This window comes from Arachis ipaensis, chromosome B8 (genome assembly GCF_059453495.1).
Source record: "Arachis ipaensis isolate K30076 ecotype BB chromosome B8, ASM5945349v1, whole genome shotgun sequence".
Classification (NCBI taxonomy): Eukaryota; Viridiplantae; Streptophyta; class Magnoliopsida; order Fabales; family Fabaceae; genus Arachis; species Arachis ipaensis.
This window is the reverse complement of record NC_142443.1, coordinates 6,583,439-6,605,480: the sequence shown is the minus strand read 5'-3', so window position 1 is coordinate 6,605,480 and position 22,042 is coordinate 6,583,439. Positions and strand designations below refer to the sequence as shown.

Sequence of the window (22,042 nt, the reverse complement as noted above, 5' to 3'; positions counted from 1 at the left end):
GGGGAGCTTAATGGAAGTCTACGTCGACGACATGCTAGTAAAAACCAGGGAAGAAGTCGACCTTTTGTCAGACCTCTCGCAAGTCTTCGACACCCTAAGGTTACACGGGATGAGGCTAAATCCCGCAAAGTGTACCTTCGCGGTAGAGGCTAGAAAATTCCTAGGTTTTATGCTAACGCAGAGAGGGATTGAAGCAAATCCCGATAAGTGTAAAGCTATCCTAGAAATGAAAAGCTCGACTTGCTTGAGAGAAGTCCAACAATTAAATGGCCGACTTGTAGCCCTTTCCAGGTTCCTGGCAGGGTCAGCATTAAGGTCCCCTCCTCTGTTCTCTCTGCTGAGAAAAGGATGCCAGTTCGAGTGGACTCCAGAATGCGAAGAAGCATTCCAAGAGTTCAAAAAGTTCTTGAGCCAACCTCCAATCCTCACCCGACCTCTAGTGGGGGAAGAGCTTGTCCAATATTTGTCTATAGCCGACAAAGCTGCTGCGTCGGCCCTAATACGAGAGGATGAGGTTGGACAGCATCCAGTATATTTCACCAGCAAAGCTCTACAGGGTACCGAGCTAAGGTACCGCAAGCTAGAGAAGTTTGCATATTCCTTAGTAATAGCCTCGCGAAGGTTAAGGCCCTACTTCCAAGCCCACACAATAAGGGTCCGAACGAACCAACCCATGAAGCAAATCCTCCAAAAGGCGGATGTTGCAGGGAGAATGGCTCAGTGGGTGATAGAGCTCTCCGAGTTCGACTTAAAGTATGAAACCCGTACAGCAATCAAAGCCCAATGCCTCACCGACTTCATAGCAGAATACGCAGGATACCAAGAGAAAAAGCCAACTACATGGGAACTCTATGTAGATGGATCCTCAAACAAGGCAGGAAGCAGCGCAGGCATAATACTGGTGGATGAAAGGGGAACTCAAATAGAGGTATCCCTCAAATTTGAATTCCCAGCTTCAAATAATCAGGCAGAATATAAAGCCCTGATTGTAGGATCGAAACTGGCAGAAGAAGTCGGGGCAACGAAAGTGATGATATACAGTGACTCTCAAGTGGTGACCTCCCAGATAAATGGAGAGTATCAGGCCAAAGATCCAAACATGAAGAGATACTTGGAAAAAACTCTGGAGTACCTCGGGCACTTTGCTGAAATCGAGGTTAAGCATATAACTCGGGATCTCAATAGCAGAGCAGACGCCCTCTCCAAGTTAGCAAGTACTAAGCCAGGAGGGAATAATAGAAGCCTGATCCAAGAAACTCTCCAAGAACCCTCTGTAGAAAAAACAGAGGGCAAACAAGATGTCCTTGAGGTATCCAGACTAAACCTCGGATGGATGAATCCTTTGGTCGAATACCTAAAATTCGACATCCTCCCTAAGGAGGAAAAAGAGGCTAAGAAAGTCCGGAGGGAAGCACAATATTACACTCTGGTAAAAAATATCCTTTATAAAAGAGGAATATCAATGCCATTGTTGAAGTGCGTATTGACCTCAAAGACCACTGAAGTGCTAGAGGAGGTCCACAACGGATCTGCGGAAACCATCTCGGAGCCAGGTCGCTAGCCAGAAAAGTAATCCGAGCGGGATTCTACTGCCCGACCTTGCAGAAAGATGCCACAGAATTTGTGAAAAAATGCCAACCTTGCCAAATGCATGCAAATTTCCACGTGGCTCCCCCCGAAGAGCTCATTAGTATAACTTCTCCATGGCCCTTCGCAAAATGGGGAATGGATTTGTTAGGTCATTTTCCCCAGGCGCCAGGACAAGTCAAATACTTGATCGTGGGAATAGATTATTTCACAAAGTGGATAGAAGCAGAACCATTGGCCACCATCACAGCCCAAAGAAGTAGGAGGTTTTTCTACAAAAATATCATCACAAGGTATGGAATACCTTATTCCATTACTACAGACAACGGAACTCAGTTCACCGACTCTACCTTCAGAAGCCTAGTGGCTAGTATGAAAAGCAAACACCAGTTCACCTCGGTGGAACATCCACAAGCCAATGGACAAGCCGAGGCAGCCAACAAAGTCATACTGGCAGGGCTAAAGAAAAGATTACAAGAAGCAAAGGGAGCCTGGACAGAAGAGCTCCCACAAGTGCTATGGGCTTATCGGACGACGCCACAATCTGCCACTGGGGAAACACCCTTCCGACTTGTCTATGGCGTAGAAGCTATGATACCAGTGGAAATCAGTGAGCTAAGCCCAAGGGTGATCCTCCGTGATGAGATCGGGAACATACAGGGGGCACAAAGAGGAGCTCGAGTTACTCCCCGAAATTCGAGAACAAGCCCAGATAAGAGAAGCAGTATTGAAACAAAGGATGACTACCAGATATAACAAAAAAGTCATTCGAAGGAGTTTCACCCCAAACGACTTGATCTTGATCAGAAACGACATTGGAGTCAACAAATCGGGGGAAGGAAAGCTCGCTGCCAATTGGAAAGGACCCTACAAAGTTAGCGAAGTCTTAGGAAAATGCTATTATAAGGTGACCGACCTAAGCGGCACCGAGTTACCAAGATCGTGGCATACTTGTAATATGAAAATGTACTATAGTTAAAAGCGAACTCTACTCACTGATGTACTCTTTTCCCAACTTCACGATTTTTTTTCCCAAAAATCAAAGGGTTTTTTCTGAAGAAGGGTTTTTAATGAGGCATCATAGTAGAAGCTAAGGGGGAATAGACTATTAAAAACCCTTAGTAGCAGTAAAGTACCTTCCCAAATAAATAAAGATCTTTTACAATATCTCTTATAAATTCCTTTTCGTTTATTTTCTTTCTACGAAACGCGCCAACTTAAGCTCGACAAAGCGTGAAAATCCCATGAACCGACCTAGATGGTCGTCAAGATAAAACGACGAGGTACAAGTCGGTGTAAAGAGGTTATAAAAGTTGATGGTAAGAGACTCGGAACCATACCGACTCATAAGTCGGAGTGAAAAGCCGAGTAGAAAGGAAAACGCATCGCAAAAATAACCTAAGTCATAAAAACTCAATAAGTCACAAAGTTGAGTATAAGGAATAGTGAAAAAGAGATCGAAAAGCCTATCAAAAAGCAAAAAGAATGTCCTAAAAGCGAAAAGCTCAGGAGGGCAGACAAGCCAAAGAAAAAGGTTTTCAAAAAAGGTCGAAGAAATTCCCTAAAGTATCAAAAACAGAAAAGCATGCACACAAAAGGTGACTTAAACCCTTATCCAAAAAATGGTATTTATAAATATTTTGTTTACGGCCTCAAAAGGCCAAGAGAAATGTCAACCAAATCACCACAATAAACATAAAAGAGTTTTAAAAAGAGGGGGCCCACAGGCCGGGCCCCATATAGCCAATAAATTTTTTAGAGATTATCACCACCAGAGCCAGGAAGAGTAGTCGGATCACCACCAGAGCCAGGAAGAATAGTCGGAGCGCCATCAGTACCAGGGAGAGAAGTATCCATAGGAGACGGAGAGGAGGTTCCATGAGGCCTTGAGGAACTCGGAGCATCCTTTGAACGAGGCCTTGAGGAACTCGGAGCATCCTTTGAATGAGGAGGGGACTCGATTATCCTCTGCCCCCGAGTCTTCAGATCGGAATCAGTGACAGGCTTAGGGGAGGGAGGAGGATAAACTATGGCATCATCAATGACAATCTTGTCAGGATCCAAAGGAGTGAGATCAAGATCGGGAGCAAGGACTCCGACCTGTTCCTTAAAAATCCTCCAGGCCTCCTCGGCTCCCTCAGCAATAGAGTCCTCCAACTCGGCATAAGCAGTCCGAGAATTCAACAAGTCCTTCCTCACCGCCACAAGGTCCTCGAACAAACTCGAATAACTCTCCTGGGCCTTCTTCCTCAAGCCCTCCTCCATATTGCATTGGACTTGTAACTTGCTCTCCTTCTCCCGAAGGACATCCCTCTCCTCCTTCAACTCAGCGACCTCCTTCTTTAACTCCTTCTCATGTTTCTGATATATGAGAAGCCTTTCCTCCAATTCTTCAACCCTTGAAGTTGAACCCAGAGAGCTAAGAGGAGTCTTCTCAAAAATATCAAGAAACTTGGTGCACACCGCCGCCGCCCTAACATTCTCCTGAGCCAGAATAGTGAAGTGGTTCCGGATAGAAACATCATCCATACCTATACGAGTATGGGGATATATGTATTTCCGGATAAATGCAGGAGCATCCACCTTAGCCTCACCTTCAAAAGAAGAGCTAGACTCTAAAGTCTTGCGCTTCTTCTTCTCTGGCTCAGGAGAAGATCGGGGAGGAGGGGGCGGCTGAGAAGAAGCTGAGGAGGAAATAACGATGGGTTGAGAATGAGTCCCCAAACTTCGGGAAGAAGGGGGAAGAGGAGGAGGAAGAGGAGGACCAACTACCCTGGCGCCGCCGGTCCTGGCACGGGACCTCGCCTTGGCCTCCTGGACTTTCTGGTAAGACTCACTAGAGTTCTTCTTCGCCATCTCTGTAACAAACAATTAGTAGCCAAAAAGTCAGACAAGTTGGTAAAAACATATCGCAAGTCAGAAACAAAGTAGAAAAACAAAAGCTACCTAGTTGTGCCTGGACAAAGGTCGGCGACCCCTGAAAAAATTTTTTGGTATCCAGATATGGGGCACTCCCCCACACTTCTCGGAGGAACCCCACAATGGCTGCCTCCACTTCATCCAGATCATCCAAACTATATTTCTCGCAGGGGGAGGCCTCCAACCAGTATAGAGGAAAGCGAGGAGAAGAATTCTCATCCAGGAAAAAGGGGTGGTGACCCTCTACACCTTGAACTTTGAAAAAATAATTTTTGAAGTCATGGAAGGATTCATCAAAAAAGGTGAAAACTCTCCGACCTTGTATAGCTCGGAAAGACACCCATTGTTGCTTGTTATTTTGCCCACTGAAGGGCTTGGTCATGTGGAAAAGATAAAAGAAAATCCGTAAGGAAGTCGGAAAGTCTAAAGCATGGCTGATAAACTGGTAGATTTTCAGAAAGCCCCAAGAGTTGGGGTGAAGCTGGGTAGGAGCAACTCGGCAGTGACGTAAGATAGCAACCTCAAAGTTAGAAAAAGAGAGAAAAACGCCTAGACGGGTGATCATACTCTCATACATGTAAAAGAAATGAGGGGCTACTTCAGAAGCCCTCCCGAAACAAACCCGGTCTTCCGGACCTGGGACCACCAATTCATACTTCGGCTCATCCTCCTCAGAAGTACAAATTCGGTGATGAGTGCGAAGGTTGGTGATAAATTCGGTATCGGCCAAAGGTTCCTCTCCTAAGACCGTGACATCGACCCATCGAGCAAGAACTTCTACAGAAGACATTCTTTTCTAAGGTATGATGAAAACATACAAAGAAAAAAGGGAAAGAATCAAAAACGAGAGTTCCTAAGGGGGCATGAAATCAAACAGAAACCTACGACGTCACCTTCCCTCCCTCTAAATAATAAAAAGCATGCAAACAGAAGCACTTAGTAAAAGAGAAGGGGAGAAAGAACCAACCTTTGCCTGGAAAAAGGTAGAGGAAAATGAAAGCCTTCAAGCAAAAATGTTTCACGAACGGATGAGAAGAAAATTTGGAAAGTCGCAGAAACGAAACAACGAAAGAGAGGGAAAGTATTTATAGATACATTAGGGGCATAATGGTAAAAACGGAAAGCGGTCATTAATGGGTGGACCGTTACCAAGGTAATTAATACCTACGCAAACCTCTAACGGACGCGACGTTTGATTAGACGTAACTGTGAAAACCAAAAAGTCACGAAAGTCACGTCGGTTCCGAACAATCACGTCGGTTCCCTCACAAGTCGGCTACGTCCCCGAGTAGAATACTCGAACCCAAGTCTTAAAAGAAATTGGGCTCGAGTAGGGGCACTGTTCATACCCTGGCCCAATGATAAGACCCAGGTCCAGATGAAAGGCCCAATCCGAAGGATTGAGCCTCGCGCTACACCGACCTTCTCTCTATGAAGTCGGTTCTTACCACGACTTGCCCTAAAGAAGTCGGGAACAAGGATTAGCTGGCAGATAAGCACTCATTCAAATGAGTAACTGCCCCTAAAATCTCTCTACCCACTTCCAGGAGCCATATCTCAACTTCCGTAAGATAAAGGGATGGTTATCCACCTTAAATGGCGGAACTACTCCAACGGTGGTTATGGGTTCACCACTATAAATACACGGACACTTCTCAGGTATCACTCAGACCCAATATTCTCTAGACCTGTTTTGCTCCCTTTGCTGACTTTGGCATCGGAATGTCTTTACAGGTACCACCCCCCATTTTCTCATACCGAAGTCGGACGGGGGCCTTGGATCATCAATCCGCTTGGATACTTCCTCATTCAGACGATTGGGCCAGCCAAACTAATCCAACCCAATAATCTCCGGTTACCCATCGTAACACCAACTATTTTAAAGAATTAACATAATTCAACTAATATTATAGTTAATAACTAATATAAGAAAAAAAATAAAAAATTTTAAAATAAAAATATTCAAAATTCAATTAAAAAAAATATTTAAAACTTCATAAACTCAACAAAAATATATTTTAGTAGATTTTATATTAAAATTTATTAATAATATGTTATACTTCTATTATTTACTAAGATTCTGCACAAATTAAAATACTTCATCTATTTACATTGTTACTTTCACACTTTATTAGACTCACATGTATTTAATTCAATAATTAATAATTAAATTAACATAAATATTTCATAATAAAAAAGAACTAGTCAAAAATTCAAAAATAATTTAATCTTTTTTATTTAATATTCATTAATTATTACAATAATTAATGAATATTAAATAAAAAAATTATGTATTTTTTGTCTTAACATTAAATTAGTTAGTATTATAATTAGTTAATTACCGTCACAATGAGTAGTTCTTAGAATTAGTTATAACTATTTTCTTATGTATAAGTATGCACTCTTTTGTACTCTTAATATTTATTCTCAATTAATTTTTTTTTATTACTAAAATTTCTATAGTATCAGATAAAATTTTCTAAACGAATACACTTCAAACATAGTATGTTGTTGTTTAATAAAAAAGGTTATTTTTAAGAAAAATATTATTTAAATTAAACTAGATCAACTTATCACTTTTTCATATTGTTTATACACAAAATATTAGTTAGTAAAACAAGAATGATTACTGATATTTTATAAAAAGATAATAATTAAAATTTATTATATAATTTAATATATTTTATTAAATTATTTTATATAATATGTTTACTTATCATTATCACCAAGATGATAATTTTATTCTATCTCTTATCATATTTTTTTATATAATTTTTTATTATATATTTATATAAATTTATAAAAAAATATTATTAAAATAAAAATAATATTATTATTTTTATATGATGACGTTTTTGGTGAATGGACAAGATAGAAATATAGAACTAAACGAAGACATCAAAAGAAGAAGTTGAGTACGAAGCGACATGTGTAGTTGATGCCAAATCTAAATAGAAGCGCAGCGGTTAGAGAAACAGTTTTTATTTATATTTAATTATTTATCAAATTTCAATGTCAGAAATATGTGACTGACGCCAAATTCAAACTGTGGCAGTTAGGGGAACAATTTCCATTTATATTTATTAATTTTTATGAAAGTTTATTTATTATTTTTGTACGAAATTATTAGTTAATAATTTAATAAATTTAATTAAATTATTATTTAATAACTATTTATTATTAATTTTATATAAAAATAAATATATATAATTTTTTAAAAATGAGAGTCATGAATTTTTTATTTGTTTATTATTAAAATTTTGATATTAAATTTATAGTAATATTTTTAATAACGTGTAAAATATAGTGTGTTTTTATATGAAAATCAGAAATATGATTCTTCGATTTGTGAAGTTTAACATTTTTTAAAATTTTTAAAACATAATCGACCTTTTGATTTGTGAACTTACATAAATTTAACCATTCAATTTGTGAATTTTAATTTTTTAAAATTTTTAAAATAGAAAATTAACTCTCCTATTTAGTAGATTTACATAAAATTGACTCCTTCTGATTAGTGACCTTACACAAATTTAACCCAATGATTTGTGAATTTTAATTTTTTAAAATTTTTAAAACATAAAATTGGCCCTTTAATTTATGATTATTTCCGTACTAAATTAAAACACATAACTTCTTTATAATAAAAAATAATACAACAATAATTTTTATATAAAAAAAATCAGCCGACTATTATAACATTTTCTTTTTATTTTGTTTTTGGAGGGTTTTGTTATTATGTATTCCCTCGACATCTAAACCGAACCAAATTCCCTCCTTCACTTCGTTTATATTTTTTTCTCCTTTTTTATTTTTTTATTTTATCTTTCCCTCGTTTTCTCTCTCCCGCTTTTTTTTTTCTTCCATTTTCTGAGTTGCCAAACACCGTTCTTAAAACCCTTGTCTCTCTCTGATCCGCGGATCAAGCACGCTCCATGAAGCGCCAGGTGCCCCTCCCTTCCACCAAACCGCCTTTTGCTCCGCCCGCAGACTACCATCGCTTCGCCACCGACCACCGCACAACTTCTCAGAACGACGCCGACGCCATTGCCGTTAAAACTCCTGTTGGTCTTCACTTATTTCGTTTTCTCTCTTGTTTTGCGCGCTACAATATTATTATTGTTTTCTCAATTTTTGGTGGTTGGTGATTTTTCTAGAATTATTTATAATTGTGAATTGGTTTTCAGCTTAGTAATTAGTCGAAAGATTCTGTAGGGATCTGCTCGATTGAGGCTTTAATTAGTTGCATAGTCGTTAATTTGTTGGAATTAGACTGTGGATTAACTCTGAAGGAAACATTGGAGCTGAATTATGACTTATGAGTTGGTTAGTTTCACTGGTCAGTAGCCAGTTATGTGTGATTTTGTGGTCATAGGTTAAGTTTACGTGAATTAAGAAAAAACTTTCAACCTGGAAATATGACTACGTTTTCATTGGTGAATTCCATGAGATCTGATATCAAGAAGGTGGAAGATTTTTGACTTCATATAAGGCAATGGGCACTTATACATGCAATGGAGCACTGCCTTTTTTTCATTCAATTATTTCTATTGACATCTTTCCAATATTTTGATCTGTAATATTAAGGATATTATAAGTAGATGTCTTTACAATCCTTTGTGGTAATTAAGTACATATTGATTGTCCATATTGGAGATGATTATGGTACATGAATCACTTAGGACAATGCACTTATTTACACTCTTAACTTATCTGTTATATCCCCTTTTGTATTTATTTCAAGATTGCAACTAAATGGATTTTGTTCCTCAAATTCAGCAATTAAAGCGGAAGAGTGTTACAACTGATCTTGAAGGTGATTCTGGTAATGTGACTCCAGCATCCACTGAAGCAGTTAATAGTCCTTTCCGGACACCTATCTCGAGGAAGACGGGAAAGGCAAGCAAATCCTCTCGACTTACAAAATGCAACAGATCAGGATCTCAAATCCCTGGATCAAATATCAGTGAGTGTTAACTCTCAGACTTTGTATAGCAGGTTTCCATATTTATGGTTTGATAAATGATGAAATCGAATCTATGTATAGCAATATTTCAGTTACCAAGTTAGAACATATTTAATAATTTTCTATCATCCTGGCAGGTTCACCATCAGCAAATAATCTCGCACCTTCTGGTCCATGTCGTTATGACAGCTCTTTAGGTAGCATAATATTGCCATGTCTTTGCTATTTAAATGACAACCATTGGAGTTTCTGTAAATATTTCTTTTATATGCCTTGCTTGAAAAATTGAAAATAGTACTTTATATTATCCTTTATAACTATTGTTTCTTTTGTTTAAATCAGGTCTGTTGACAAAGAAGTTCATCAATTTGATCAAACAAGCAGAGGATGGTATTCTTGATTTGAATAAAGCTGCTGAGACATTAGAGGTTGAATATTTTTTCTGTCACGTCTAAAGATTCGTGGCATAAAGGTTGATTACTTGAAGGTGCTTTTTCTATTGGCAGGTACAAAAGAGGAGGATATATGATATAACGAATGTTCTTGAAGGGATTGGCCTTATAGAAAAGAAACTAAAGAACAGAATTCAATGGAAGTATGAGTGCTTTTTATACCACTGTTTTTCTTGTCATATATTGTTATCCTAAGTGTTGGAATTTTTTTACCAACTCTTTTGATATTGGTCAGGGGACTGGATGTTTCAAGACCAGGGCAGGCTGTTGATAGTTTTGCTAGTTTACAGGTAAGGAATTAGTCAAGTTTTCTGCTCAAATGCTCACACAAATTATTGCCTTCGAAAGTCAAGGACTTTACAGACTTTTCCTTTTACTCTGCATTATTGTCTTATGGTTATATGGCATCTTGGCAGTAATTCTCCTTGATTCATATCATGTATAATATGGCCTTGAATCACTTTTATAGTGTTTTGAGTTTATATCATAAATGTAAGGCAGGCAGGCAAACAAAACTGATGTTTTCATTATATTTTGTTTAGTTTTGTTTTCAAATAGCCAACATATCTTCTGAATTAAATTTCAATAGTAATGTAATTTGGTTTGCCATGGTTGTCTGGAAATGCATGCAGGATTATGTATTGCATGGCATATGGAATACTTTGAAATAACTCCTTTTTTATTTGTTATTTTTTCCCTTTTAAATCTGTAGGCTGAAGTAGAAAATCTTACAAATGAGGAGCACCGGTTAGACGAGCAAATAAGGTTTCAGTGTCCTCTGCTGATTCTACTAAACCCTAAACAGTTGTTATACTTGTCTGCTATCTTTTTAACTAATCCTTAATCTTCTAACTATTGCAGAGAGATGCAAGAAAGATTAAGAGGTGTTAGTGAAGATGAAAACACTCAAAGGTAGTATCTATTTTTCAGATTTAACCACAATTTTTATGTGATTCTTTGTAACCTATTTCCTTCGTCATAGGTATCTTTTTGTCACCGAGGAAGATATAAAGAGTTTGCCCTCATCTCAGGTTGATTTTCTTTATCCTGTGAACAAAAGTTTATATGGTGATTCTAAATTTTCCCTTGCATCTCACAATATAATTTTTTTTTGTATGAATACCTTGTCTTTTGTCAGAATGAAACCTTGATAGCAATTAAAGCTCCATATTGCACCACTTTGGAGGTCCCTGATCCTGATGAGGTAATTTTAGGGGCTATGAAGACTAGCATAAAAGCTATTTTCCCGGCATCTTTCCGTAGCCAAATTTTCTATGTTCTATCAGGTTGTTGATTATCCTCAGAGGAAATACAGGATTGTCCTGAGAAGCACAACGGGCCCAATAGACGTTTATCTTCTTAGGTATGCTTCTTTTTTTTTTTGTATATGCCAAGTCATTCTGTTGGGGTAATGGCAATTGCAAAATGCAATACGATGACATTCCTGATCTGTTCTCTTCTCACTGCCATGCTAGTCAATTTGAAGAGAAATTTGAGATTAATGGTGTTAATGTGGGCCCAAATATTCCATCAAGACCAGATTTCAATAAGCACCAATCAACAGTGGTCTCAAATGATAGAGGCAAGGACCTTGAAATGGGGATACAAGATGTATATAGGCCTTCAGATTTATCTAATTCACATGATTTTGCGGGTGGGATCACGAAGATTGTTCCTTCAGATTTTGAGGTATGTATGGCAAGAGTTTGAGATACTTGTATCATGGATTTGCATTTTACAAATAGCAATCCTAGGAGTAAAGAATGCACGATTGCAAATCATGAGGAATAGGGTATCTTACGGCAAAGAAATTTCCAGCAGTTGGCCTCAACTTTAGATATTTTACAAACTCAATTTATGCATGTGATGCATGAAGTTTTTGGCATTGTCTCTACGGAAGAAAACAAAATAAATCTCTTGTAGCTCAATAATAAAAGGATTTTGCTTTCCCTTTATGCAGAGTGACGCTGATTACTGGCTTTTATCGGATGCCGATGTTAGCATAACAGACATGTGGAGGACAGAACGTATCCTCTTGTTGGGTATCTTTGCATCCATTATATTCTATATACGAGTAATGGTTTCTTTGACATGAATGAGTGAAGTTCTTGCCCATAAAATAAACCATCAAATAGAGAAAACAAAACATAAGTCGTACTTACCACTACTAAATGCATTGGCTTTCTCTTTCTATTTTTAGTGGACAAATAAACTTACTCATCAATAATGCACACAACCCATGGGATAGGAGGGTCCTAGGAGTTTTCTTTTCTTTAATAAAATTCTGTGTTTTGCGTAATCCTTGATAGATTTACAGCCGGCGAAGTTGAATGGCATAATCTGGAAACTCCAAAAGAAGATTATTGTATGACTCATGTGAGCCCACCACCTCCCCAAACCCCTCCCTCAAACATAAGTGAAGCACCTTCGGCATCTAACCCTCCTGTAGCTTGAAGATGTAAAGGGTATGTTATGAATCAATAAATGGTGTTCATTCCTATTGAGAACCCTATGATATCCACATAGACCTCATGTTGGATTGAAGGTTCCACGAAGATGCGTTCTCAAAGAAGTTTGTCTTGCAGACGCTATCAACTGCTTCATTGTAACTATCAGTATTAATAACCTCCGTAATCTTGTAGTTCCATAAAATGAAAAAATAATGGCAGCTTTGCTTAAGCCATACTTGTATGATACTGTAATTGTTGTCTCTAGAATACTTAACTCCTTGTATATGCTCTCGCTATGCTGTTATTATCTGTACATTTCCACAGGTTGCAATGCACCAAATAAAGCACCTTCTTGATGAAATGGTAAGTTCCGTCTACGATTCTATTTCATTCCTTTTGACCTAGTAAACAGTAATAATTAGTGAGCTATTATCCTTCTAGTGGAGGTCTGAGAATGAACGATGAAAGGGTTTCACCAATATTTTACATGCTTATTGTACTTAGGAACAAGAGTAAGACATAATAACAGTTACAGTTCCGAACTTCAAAACGTTGAAGTTAAATGTCATTTTCATTGTCGTAAACTGAAGGAAAGCGATGGAAGATATAAAAAGAGAAAACACAATTGAGGGAAAGAGAAACTTAACTGGCTACGACTAAAGTTCAAAGTTCAAACTATATATTTTGATAAGAGCAATGCTAGGGGGACAGCAACTTTTGTGATTAGTAGTCATCAAATAGCCATCAATGATGATTTAATGGTGTGAGATTTCATTCAATGGCTCACTTTTCTCTGTCGGTTACATATTGGCCAAAATTCAATAAAATTGCTTTGATAATGTGAAGGCGCATCTTTTGTAATATATACTTAGCTATTTCTTATGTCAGTCAGTCAGTGTATACATTCTCAAGGATTTTGTTTCCTTCATTAAATTTCTTCACTAGCCAAACCATATATTATTGTAGAGTAATAATATATCGCCAAATATATCCTCCTTAAGTCCTATTTTGACTTACAAGATATTAAATTGGACGTTTCTAGCAGTGCAGAAATTTAGACACAGCTAGTGAAGCCGAATAGGTGAGACAAGAAGCAGACAATTAACGGGGACCCCCCCAGGCCCAACGCACGGTCCATGCACTGGTGTCGGGAAAATTTATCATCTCTGATTCATCAATGCCCCAATCTGCATGTTATGGAGTTATTGAATATGTCATAATATCAATATATAACTGGCAAATGATGCTAGTACAAAGGAATACGATAGATTCGATACAACAGCAATAAATGTAAGGCTTTATATGCAGAGAATGTCGGTGGCCTAATTTGGCATTGAGACTTTCACTCCTTTAAAGTTCATTCACGTACCATAAAGTTACTAGAATAGTGTAGTTATTTCTGGATCTCGTGGAGGATTTTTATAACCGGTGGGAAATCAATACAAATATGGAGCTACAAATATGTGTGTAGCCCCCGAACATGTATAGCTTTTAGAGTTCTCAGCATTGTATCATAGAATTTGACATCTACCCAAAAAGAGAAAAAGAATCCATTTTTCATGATCCTGAGCATGGTTGTTTGCTGATAATTTTTTTTATATTAAACCATGTGGGTTAAGCGATAATCAAACTTCAGTTTCGGAAATCAGTTGGGATGTGATTCCTTGATTTTGAATTAGCTGGCTCACTTTTAATGAAACGGCACATATTTAAGTAGTTTATTCATCGAAATATCTTTGTTATGCACGCTAAATAGTAAATAGTAAATACAATTCAAAGATGAATCCTACTAGCCGACTGTGAACAATAGTTATAAAATTGAATATATGGATGAAGTATATGTATGACCGTAAATACAACTTAAAATTCAAAGAAGTGATATATATTTTGTTTTGCCAATTGGAAGCCAATTATATATACGAGCTAATAAATTGAACGGAATATCTAGTTGAAATTAAAAAATTCTTTTGGGTCCTGGTCATAAAGACGGTGCTAATTAACTAGCTAGGGAAGAACTTAATAAATCAAACACACGAAAGGTTTTAAATTTTAAACAATAAAAAAATAATGAGAACATTGATAGTAAACGGAAGGAAAATAAAAACAGGCAAGCACAAACCCAATTAGACCCTCTAAGTCAAACACATTGCAATGCAACCTTTTGATATAAATTAGAGAAAGATTCCCAAAAGAAACTCCTCATAAACACTCACACTCTTGAGCTCATCACAAATTCAATTTGAAAAAGACTCCTAACAACAATACCCACCTTCTATACCTTCCTTACACACATATATATCTTCACATACATACCCTCTTCTCTATCATAATCTTCTCATTCCTCTCTCTCACACACACAATGTCTTCCAACAAGAAAGGAATCATGAGAACGATACTACTCTCATCAAATGGTGGTTGCGGCTGCGGTAAACAGAAACCCTCTGAGGTTCACCAACCCGCCCCAAAACCTAAGATCTCCGTGTATCAAACCACAAACCCTAGCACTTCCTCCACCACTTCCGGCGACCCCGCTGACGACGAGGACTTCACCTCCACCACCATCTCCGACACCGACACTCATCATCAAGACTACAGCAATAATAACAAGGGCATTATTGCGAAGAATAATAATGTAAGTAGTTCATTCACGAAACCTAACCCTAAAATCGTTGATAGCATAGCGGTTGAGAAGGAATCCACCGATCCTTATAGGGATTTCAGGTATTCAATGCTTCAAATGATCCTTCAAAAAGAGATCTTCTCCGAATCGGGTCTTCAAGAGCTTCTACAATGCTTTCTGGAGCTGAATTCGCCATGTCAGCACCAAATCATTGTTCAAGCATTCATGGAGATCTGTGAAGAGACCTTCCCTAAGAAGTTCTGTGATGGTGAACCCTCTTCCAGAAAGTAGTTAGCTAGCTTCATTATTGGGTGAATGACGATGATTGATAGGTCAGCCATGGCCATGTGACTGCATTGAATTGCAGCACGTGGGAAGATGCTCTGTTTGTGTTGTGCATGGAAAAGTCATCGTCACAACTTGCAATGCAAATCATTCGTTTTCAATTAATTCCCCATTCATTGATCTTTCTATTATGTACCTTTTGGGGTTGAAATTTAATTTATTCACATTATTTTCGGGATATAGCCTTTCAATTTGGCTGTAAATTTTGACTAAGAGAACTAGACCTTTCTTAATTGTTGCTAACTTTATTATTATATTAATACAGCTAGTAAATTAGTCATTCGTATAGAATATATACTATGCATCCATAATGAATTAAATAAATATATAGTAACTAATTTGTTTATTTGTTGGTGTATCATGTGTCCTAGTTGTAGCTTAGCTTGCATGGAGTTAAATAATAACCAAATATATCTTGATTGTTTCTATCTATTTAATTTAAGTTTGGAAATATGCAAATTCAAGTATCTTTATATGAATATAATTGAATGAAATGAAATTTTATTGAGTATGAATCTCTCTTTAATTATTCATTAAAAGGGTTATGAATCAATAGATTTTGTCACTTATTTATTGAGCAATCATGTATGTTAGTTTGAAGGAGGTTAGTTAAGATAAATAATATCATCAGCTAGATTTCCTTTTCCCATTGTATGGCGAAATTTCTATATATTTGTAGAGAGATGAGTTTTTTTTTTTTTAGTCTTTTACATAACACACACATACACACTCACACAACCATTATTACTATGGTATCTATAACTTCCTAAGCCTATTATCAAGATTCGAATTCTTGTGCAGCTTCTTGTGAGACAACAGATTCTGTCCTTGATTCCAAGCCTCAACTTCGAGATTAGTTTAATTATGTTGTAAACTATTAAGGAAATTTGGGATTGTGGAGCCTAGATAGTAGATATGTATTGACTCTTGGGCTTTTGGTTTTTTCTTTTTTGTGTTTTTACCTGGTCTTTTGAGTTTGACTTGCAGCTACAATTTATTTATTTATTTTTAGTATGCTCAGAGAAGCAAATAAATAATATATTTCACCCTTTCGAATGTATGAATAAGGGGGCAGGCGGGCAGCATTTATTTTATTGTTATTTTTTCCTAGATATTATTTTTGGTATCTGTGGAATAAATCAGAGTAGTATTTCTTTCTTTTAATTTTCGCTATGTGGGCCTAATATGGCTTATACAAGGAATGCTCATATTTTCGTACCCATAAAAATTCGCTATAAAAAAAAACAATGCTAAAGGCTGAGTAGTAAATAAACTTATGAAAGTACATACCATCTCATTCTCATACATATGTTGTTTCGGAAGACAAGAATATCTGGAATTGGGTACTTTGGATTGCTTATAGAAGTAGAAAAGGCTAAAGAAAGTTCCAAGAAGCTAAGGTGCATGCATGTGTTGGTCCCCCCAAATATATATATATCCATGTTGGTGTAAGTATGTAACATTCCTGACTCAAGAGGCTGTTAACATGTGCAAATCAATGCAAAAAGCGGTCGTGTGATAATAACATTCAATTTGGCTTTGTGACTTTGTCCTTTTCGAGTTTTTGGAACTGACCTTTTTAATAAGCATCTGCTAATCATTCGTAATTTTGGACTTCTACTTTCAATCTCGGGTGAAATTTAATTAGGTGTAATCAATAAAGCTATCAAAAGTTAAATAAATAAATCAATAGAAGACTATCTCGATAATTTCACAAAAACGCACGGGCCGAACGGGGCTTGGTTTATAAATAGGACCTAATATTTCTATTTGAGCTGAATAATTCTCAATAGATCCAACCCACTCTTTTGGGTCTTCAAAATGCGAGCCCAATATAGACATACGCCTATTTCGAAGGACTCAATCCCCTGTCCAAAACAAAAAAGAATTGAGTCATGCTCTCCCTATTGAATTTGGGATAACAAATGAGAACTTTTCATGAAAAAAAAAAAGTTGAGAACTTTTCAATCGGACCAGAACCAATCATAGTTTAACCTTGCTTTCGTACCTGTTCAGAGAGGATACCTGAAATCTAGATAGTATGGGCTTAAAGGTGAGATTCAAACTCCTTTTATGAGTGAAGGCTCTAACTTGTTCACTAGAGGGGTGAAGCTATTTGAGATCCTCAAGTGGATGATAGTGGGATACTTGAAGGAATTTTAATACTTAAATTAGCAAGAATTTTAAATAAATTTAAGTGAATCAAACTTAAGAAATATTTAAATTTAGTGGAGTATTTACCGAAAGAAGTGATGACTTAGTTATCAGTTATCACTCCTAAATTTTTTCACTAGCAATAGTCGGTCATTTTTTCTTTAATATTAAAAAAATTATCCCACGGTAAGATAGTGGTTGAGTTGTTTGATGGTATCTAAAATAGTGGATGGTAAGATCTTTCTTGCCATGCAAGTCGGGTCAGGTGCAGGGTCCTGGCACCCTTGCCCCAAGTAAGTCGGATATCTTAAACCATACAGTTTTTGGACTAGATTTCTTTGAATCTGGACAACTTTAAAGCCCACTAAGGATGGACCAACCCTTTTGGACTATGATCTGGTTACTGGATCATCATACAAACAATACTTTTTTTTTCTTCTAATTTTTTTAAAAAAGCATTCTCCTTGGTATCACAGCTTCCAATTCAGCTATGCTTTGGTACTTATTGATACCAACTGATTGATGAGGAAGCAGGTACAGTGACCATGGAGGTTTGGTGAAGAAGTAATTGAAGAAGTAGCTAGAAGCCTAGAACACTTATTGAGGAGTTTATTGCGAGGCTAGGTTATTTCTTGTAGTGATCTGTTCTCTAGATTGGGTTGTAGTCCAGCCCAAAACTGTGACAAAAAAAAAATGGCATTCTCAACTGGAACTATTGAACTAAGTCTTTCAACAGAAAATTTGTTCATAGACAAGGCTTGAATTAAACACTTTATTTAATGAAAATTAATTACGTTTCATTTGAGCTAATCATGTTGGTGCTTCAGTATTTTATATTTTTTACTTGGAACAGATTAAAATAAATAAAAATCCCCTTGTTATTTAATTAGGAGTATATTTCCAGTTCTCTTATTGTAATTTTTTTTTCTTCTTGAAAATTTGAATGGTGAACCAAGCAACCAGGCCAGACTGCATTCTCTACCTCGTTATCAGTAAGTGGTTAGAAGAGTTTGATTAAACTGTCCAAAAAAAAAAAAAATCCGAAGGGAAGAGAAGAGTTTTAAGTCATGGTAGACTACTTTATGATTATTTCAGATCCTGTATGCAAAAGGGTTTGATGGCGGCTGATTATTCAAGCTCTTTGTTGGTCATACTTTGACAAAACAATACTGTTGCTACTAATTATATAATCCCAAGTCAAAGTGATAACATACATGATACATTGAATATTGAGACCTTCGAATTAATCCACGTGAAACTTTCGCATAAAGAATCTTCTTGCACATTATGATTGCTTAATAATACGCGTGGCTGTGGATATATATGCCAAGCTGCCCCCACCATTCTACTTTCTCCTCGTTAGAGTAACACAATTGCGTTATGAAAATTAGTTTTAGATATATTATAAATTTATAATGCTAATTTCATTTTTAACAAAGTTAATATGTTGATAGGCACGAACAAGTTAATGCTCGACCAAATAATACTTGTTTCTAAACCAACAGAATTTGATATATAATTTTGTAAGGGAAAAAATGGAAAAATAAATGAAGGAATCTCGATTGGAAAACAGTGAAGAAACCTTTATATGCAAGCCCACAGTTTTCAGGTCGCAACTAGTTTTATAGGGGTGGTATGGACTGTATCCACTGCACACTACACACTCGGATTTTAAGTGCTAAAAGACAATCTTGCATGTCACATCATCTTCCACACACACTCCTATTCCCTTAGCTTTATCTATTATATGCTGTTTATAGCATTATTTTGCGTATATAATCAACTTTATCCCTAAATTGTCAATTAGTGCTTCTTTGATTGTCTAAATTCGCCGCATCTCTAGTCTCCTAATCCTTTGATATCTCTTCGTCACGAAGAAAACAATTGAATAATAGTAATCATGAACGCCTTTCAGATTCCAGTTAATTTGTCAATATAATAATTTACAGGGAGACATCATTTTACGAAACAAATAAAACAATCAATGGAATATATTTTTTATTTATATATAAATAAATAAATAACAATGTTCATTTTGTTTGAATTATGAACAAGGCATTTCCAAGCCGAACAAGACGCCGGCGTGCTTCTGGGGCCCATCATTGACGAAATAAATATCACGCATCCTCTGAAACGCGTGCCACGTCAGCAAGCTATCAGAGCCGGCCTGGTGGCACTTACCGACGGCCCGATCCACATTCAAGGTTCGGGCGACCCGATCCAAACCGCCATAGAGGGCCTTACAGTACCTCATCATGTGTTTCACATCGTAAACGTTATCACCGAAGAAAACCCTCAGAACCCGCAAGAACTCTTCCAACCCGTTTGGTAACGCCCTTCGGGTCAAGATCTTAACCAAGTACCCGAAATCGTAAGCGCTGTGGAACGTTACCCAGCTCACGGCGTCGTTGCACACCATCCCCGACGACATCATCAGCTCCGCGAACCGCCTTGACTCCACACCGTCTTCGGCGTTGCGCCGGAAATCGATGCCCTGGCAGCGGAGCAGCTCGATCGAGTCAGGGGCGTGTGCGTCACGCGCCAGATCAAAGTCGCTGAAGTTGAACTCCCAGATATAGCGGTTACCGGTGCCGAGATCCGGTAGGTTGCCGTTCTCGTCGGATAGAGTGAGTCCAACTTGGATGAGGTTGAGTGCGTCGACGTTGGACTTGAGGAGGAGGTAGTGATCGGAGGGGCTGAGGCGTCGCCCGAGGTAAGGGTTGGACGGATCTGTAGGCTGCGGACGGAAGATTACTCCGGGGAACTCCGTGTCCATGGAAATGAAGGGGTAGTTATCGATGACTTCTCTGATGAGTTCAAATTCGGATTCCAAATTGGAGGCCCACACCTCACGGATGACGATGGGCTTGGGTTTCGTTTCATCTTCAATGGCCACACCCATGCTTTCTAATCAGAAGGTTGCGTTTTCCTTTTTTTCTTTATCTTTATTTTTGGTTGGGGCTGAAAAATTGGAAGTTGTCAATGTGTTATGGTTGTGGTTTAGGGTGAGGGGGTGAGAGGTGTGGTTTTATATGAGAAAAGTGGGATAGAGGAGCGAGGATGTTGCTTGGAAAGTGAGGAAACGTCAAACACTCAAACGTGATGCGTGAGAGTGGTGATGTGAGAGAGAGAGTGGTTATTGGTTAGTGTCATGTGAGTGTGTGTGGGTGTGTATTTGTGCGTGAATCGGTGCGTGGAGTGGGGTTGTTTCTTTCTTCTTTTTAGTGGTGGGTGTTAATGTTTTATACAAAACAAAAGCAAGTGTATTATTATCCTAATTTTTATTTTTATGTAACTTAAGTATGAGGAGTGTCAAGTTGTCTACGTTCAACGCGTCCAGAAGAAGGAGAAGGAGAAAGAGAATTAGAGAAACTTTGACCGCCAAGGGTGTAAACTAATCTAATACGGATGCTGAGTCAGTCAATGAATTGTTGCTCAGACTTGGTCTATATTTGGGTCCTCATCTTCCTTTTATAACAAAAAAGAAAAAAGAAACATATTGTGCTACTGTTGTTGTGTTTTCATTATTTTGGTCAACACTTACGCATTCAGTGTAAGTTGACCAGAAACTTTAATGACTTGCGCCTTCCTTCTATTTATTTTCCAACAAATTAAGCAATTTTGTTATTTGTTACTAATATTCATTATTCAACATGTACCTACTGCCTATCAATATCATATCAGTTTCGCTGTTGTCTATTCTAACATGTAATTAGGAATATATATGGTTTAGTTAATTCAAAAATTTAATTTATTTTTTGGTTAATTAAAAATTTAATTTTAATTAATTAATTAAATTAATTTTATATGATAAAATTACTTATTAATTGGTTATAAAATTTAAAAATTAACTTTTAACTAGTTATAAAAATAAAAACCAATTTTAAAAAATAACTGATTTTTGAATAGAAAAATTAGTTTTTGGAAAAACAAAATCAGTTTTTGGACAAAAAATCAATTTTTGGACTAAAAAATTGGTTTTCTAAAAAAAACCATTTTTTAAAAATTGAATTTTTAATCTTAAAATTGAAATTAAAATCTTTTAAAATTTTATTTTAGTTTTGGTTAACTGATTAAAAATCAATTTTTTTAAATTTGGTTTTGATTAATCAATTTTTAAAAATGTAGAATATAATTTTTAAAATTGTTTTGTTAAATTAGTTAAATAAAATATGGTTATAATTTTTTAATCGGTTAATTACATTTTGGTATTTTAATGTACACCCCTACCTATAATTTAACATAAATATAAATGCCTACTTTTTACTTTTAAAGGAATTTAATTTTTCTAATGTCAAAAAAATTATTCAAACATTCAATCATATATTACTATATTATAAAGAAATATTTGTCAATGAATTACTTAAATAATTATCTAAATAAACAATTTTGATTAGATAAAATTAGTACATCAATTGATTTTACAAATAGGTGTATTTTTCATTTTTTAGATTTATAAAATAAAATATGGAATAAATTTTTCAATAAACATAAAAAATTAAAAAATATACTTATGTTTTTTTTTTTTTTCAAAAGTAGATTATTGTAT

The 22,042-nt window shown here is 36.5% G+C and overlaps 4 protein-coding genes across 5 annotated transcripts; 2 read left to right on the top strand and 2 right to left on the bottom strand.

The window, feature by feature from the left end:
• Positions 1–3,342: 3,342 nt before the first annotated feature.
• On the bottom strand, positions 3,343–4,888 carry LOC148547086 (uncharacterized). Its single transcript, XM_088495284.1, has 2 exons — positions 4,534–4,888; positions 3,343–4,445 (listed from the first exon to the last, which is right to left on the bottom strand). Exons 1-2 carry the CDS (start codon positions 4,886–4,888, stop codon positions 3,343–3,345), a joined length of 1,458 nt encoding a protein of 485 aa, XP_088351410.1.
• Positions 4,889–8,324: 3,436 nt separating this feature from the next.
• On the top strand, positions 8,325–12,735 carry LOC107614250 (transcription factor E2FB). 2 transcript variants are annotated; one of them, XM_016316475.3, is made up of 14 exons: positions 8,325–8,570; positions 9,286–9,472; positions 9,610–9,669; positions 9,815–9,900; positions 9,979–10,067; positions 10,160–10,214; positions 10,637–10,689; positions 10,786–10,836; positions 10,907–10,955; positions 11,063–11,128; positions 11,211–11,287; positions 11,400–11,613; positions 11,885–11,951; positions 12,242–12,735. In XM_016316475.3, exons 1-14 carry the CDS (start codon positions 8,442–8,444, stop codon positions 12,376–12,378), a joined length of 1,320 nt encoding a protein of 439 aa, XP_016171961.1. In that variant the 5' UTR covers positions 8,325–8,441; the 3' UTR covers positions 12,379–12,735. The 2 variants fall into 2 exon arrangements, with proteins under 2 accessions (XP_016171961.1, XP_020964367.1); XM_021108708.2 differs by having other exon boundaries at positions 8,331–8,570; positions 11,885–11,966; positions 12,234–12,430.
• Positions 12,736–14,524: 1,789 nt separating this feature from the next.
• Positions 14,525–15,632, top strand: LOC107612275 (uncharacterized). The gene has a single exon (XM_088497370.1). The coding sequence runs from the start codon at positions 14,734–14,736 to the stop codon at positions 15,283–15,285; it is 552 nt and encodes a 183-aa protein (XP_088353496.1). The 5' UTR covers positions 14,525–14,733; the 3' UTR covers positions 15,286–15,632.
• A 3,752-nt stretch (positions 15,633–19,384) lies between these two features.
• LOC107613477 (putative CCR4-associated factor 1 homolog 9) lies at positions 19,385–21,072 on the bottom strand. Its single transcript, XM_016315486.3, has one exon. It carries the CDS (start codon positions 20,393–20,395, stop codon positions 19,538–19,540), a length of 858 nt encoding a protein of 285 aa, XP_016170972.1. The 5' UTR covers positions 20,396–21,072; the 3' UTR covers positions 19,385–19,537.
• Between the last annotated feature and the right edge of the window lie 970 nt (positions 21,073–22,042).

What these genes read in the sequence shown, in the direction of transcription:
- LOC148547086 (XM_088495284.1), bottom strand. Translation starts at nt 4,888, where the DNA reads ATGACCAAGCCCTTCAGTGGGCAAAATAACAAGCAACAATGGGTGTCT. An exon ending in CTTTGTCCAGGCACAACTAG is followed by an intron (nt 4,446 to 4,533) that starts GTAGCTTTTGTT and finishes TGTTTGTTACAG; the next exon opens with AGATGGCGAAGAAGAACTCT.
- LOC107614250 (XM_016316475.3), top strand. Translation starts at nt 8,442, where the DNA reads ATGAAGCGCCAGGTGCCCCTCCCTTCCACCAAACCGCCTTTTGCTCCG. An exon ending in AGGTCCCTGATCCTGATGAG is followed by an intron (nt 11,129 to 11,210) that starts GTAATTTTAGGG and finishes ATGTTCTATCAG; the next exon opens with GTTGTTGATTATCCTCAGAG. An exon ending in ATAGACGTTTATCTTCTTAG is followed by an intron (nt 11,288 to 11,399) that starts GTATGCTTCTTT and finishes CTGCCATGCTAG; the next exon opens with TCAATTTGAAGAGAAATTTG.
- LOC107612275 (XM_088497370.1), top strand. Translation starts at nt 14,734, where the DNA reads ATGTCTTCCAACAAGAAAGGAATCATGAGAACGATACTACTCTCATCA.
- LOC107613477 (XM_016315486.3), bottom strand. Translation starts at nt 20,395, where the DNA reads ATGGGTGTGGCCATTGAAGATGAAACGAAACCCAAGCCCATCGTCATC.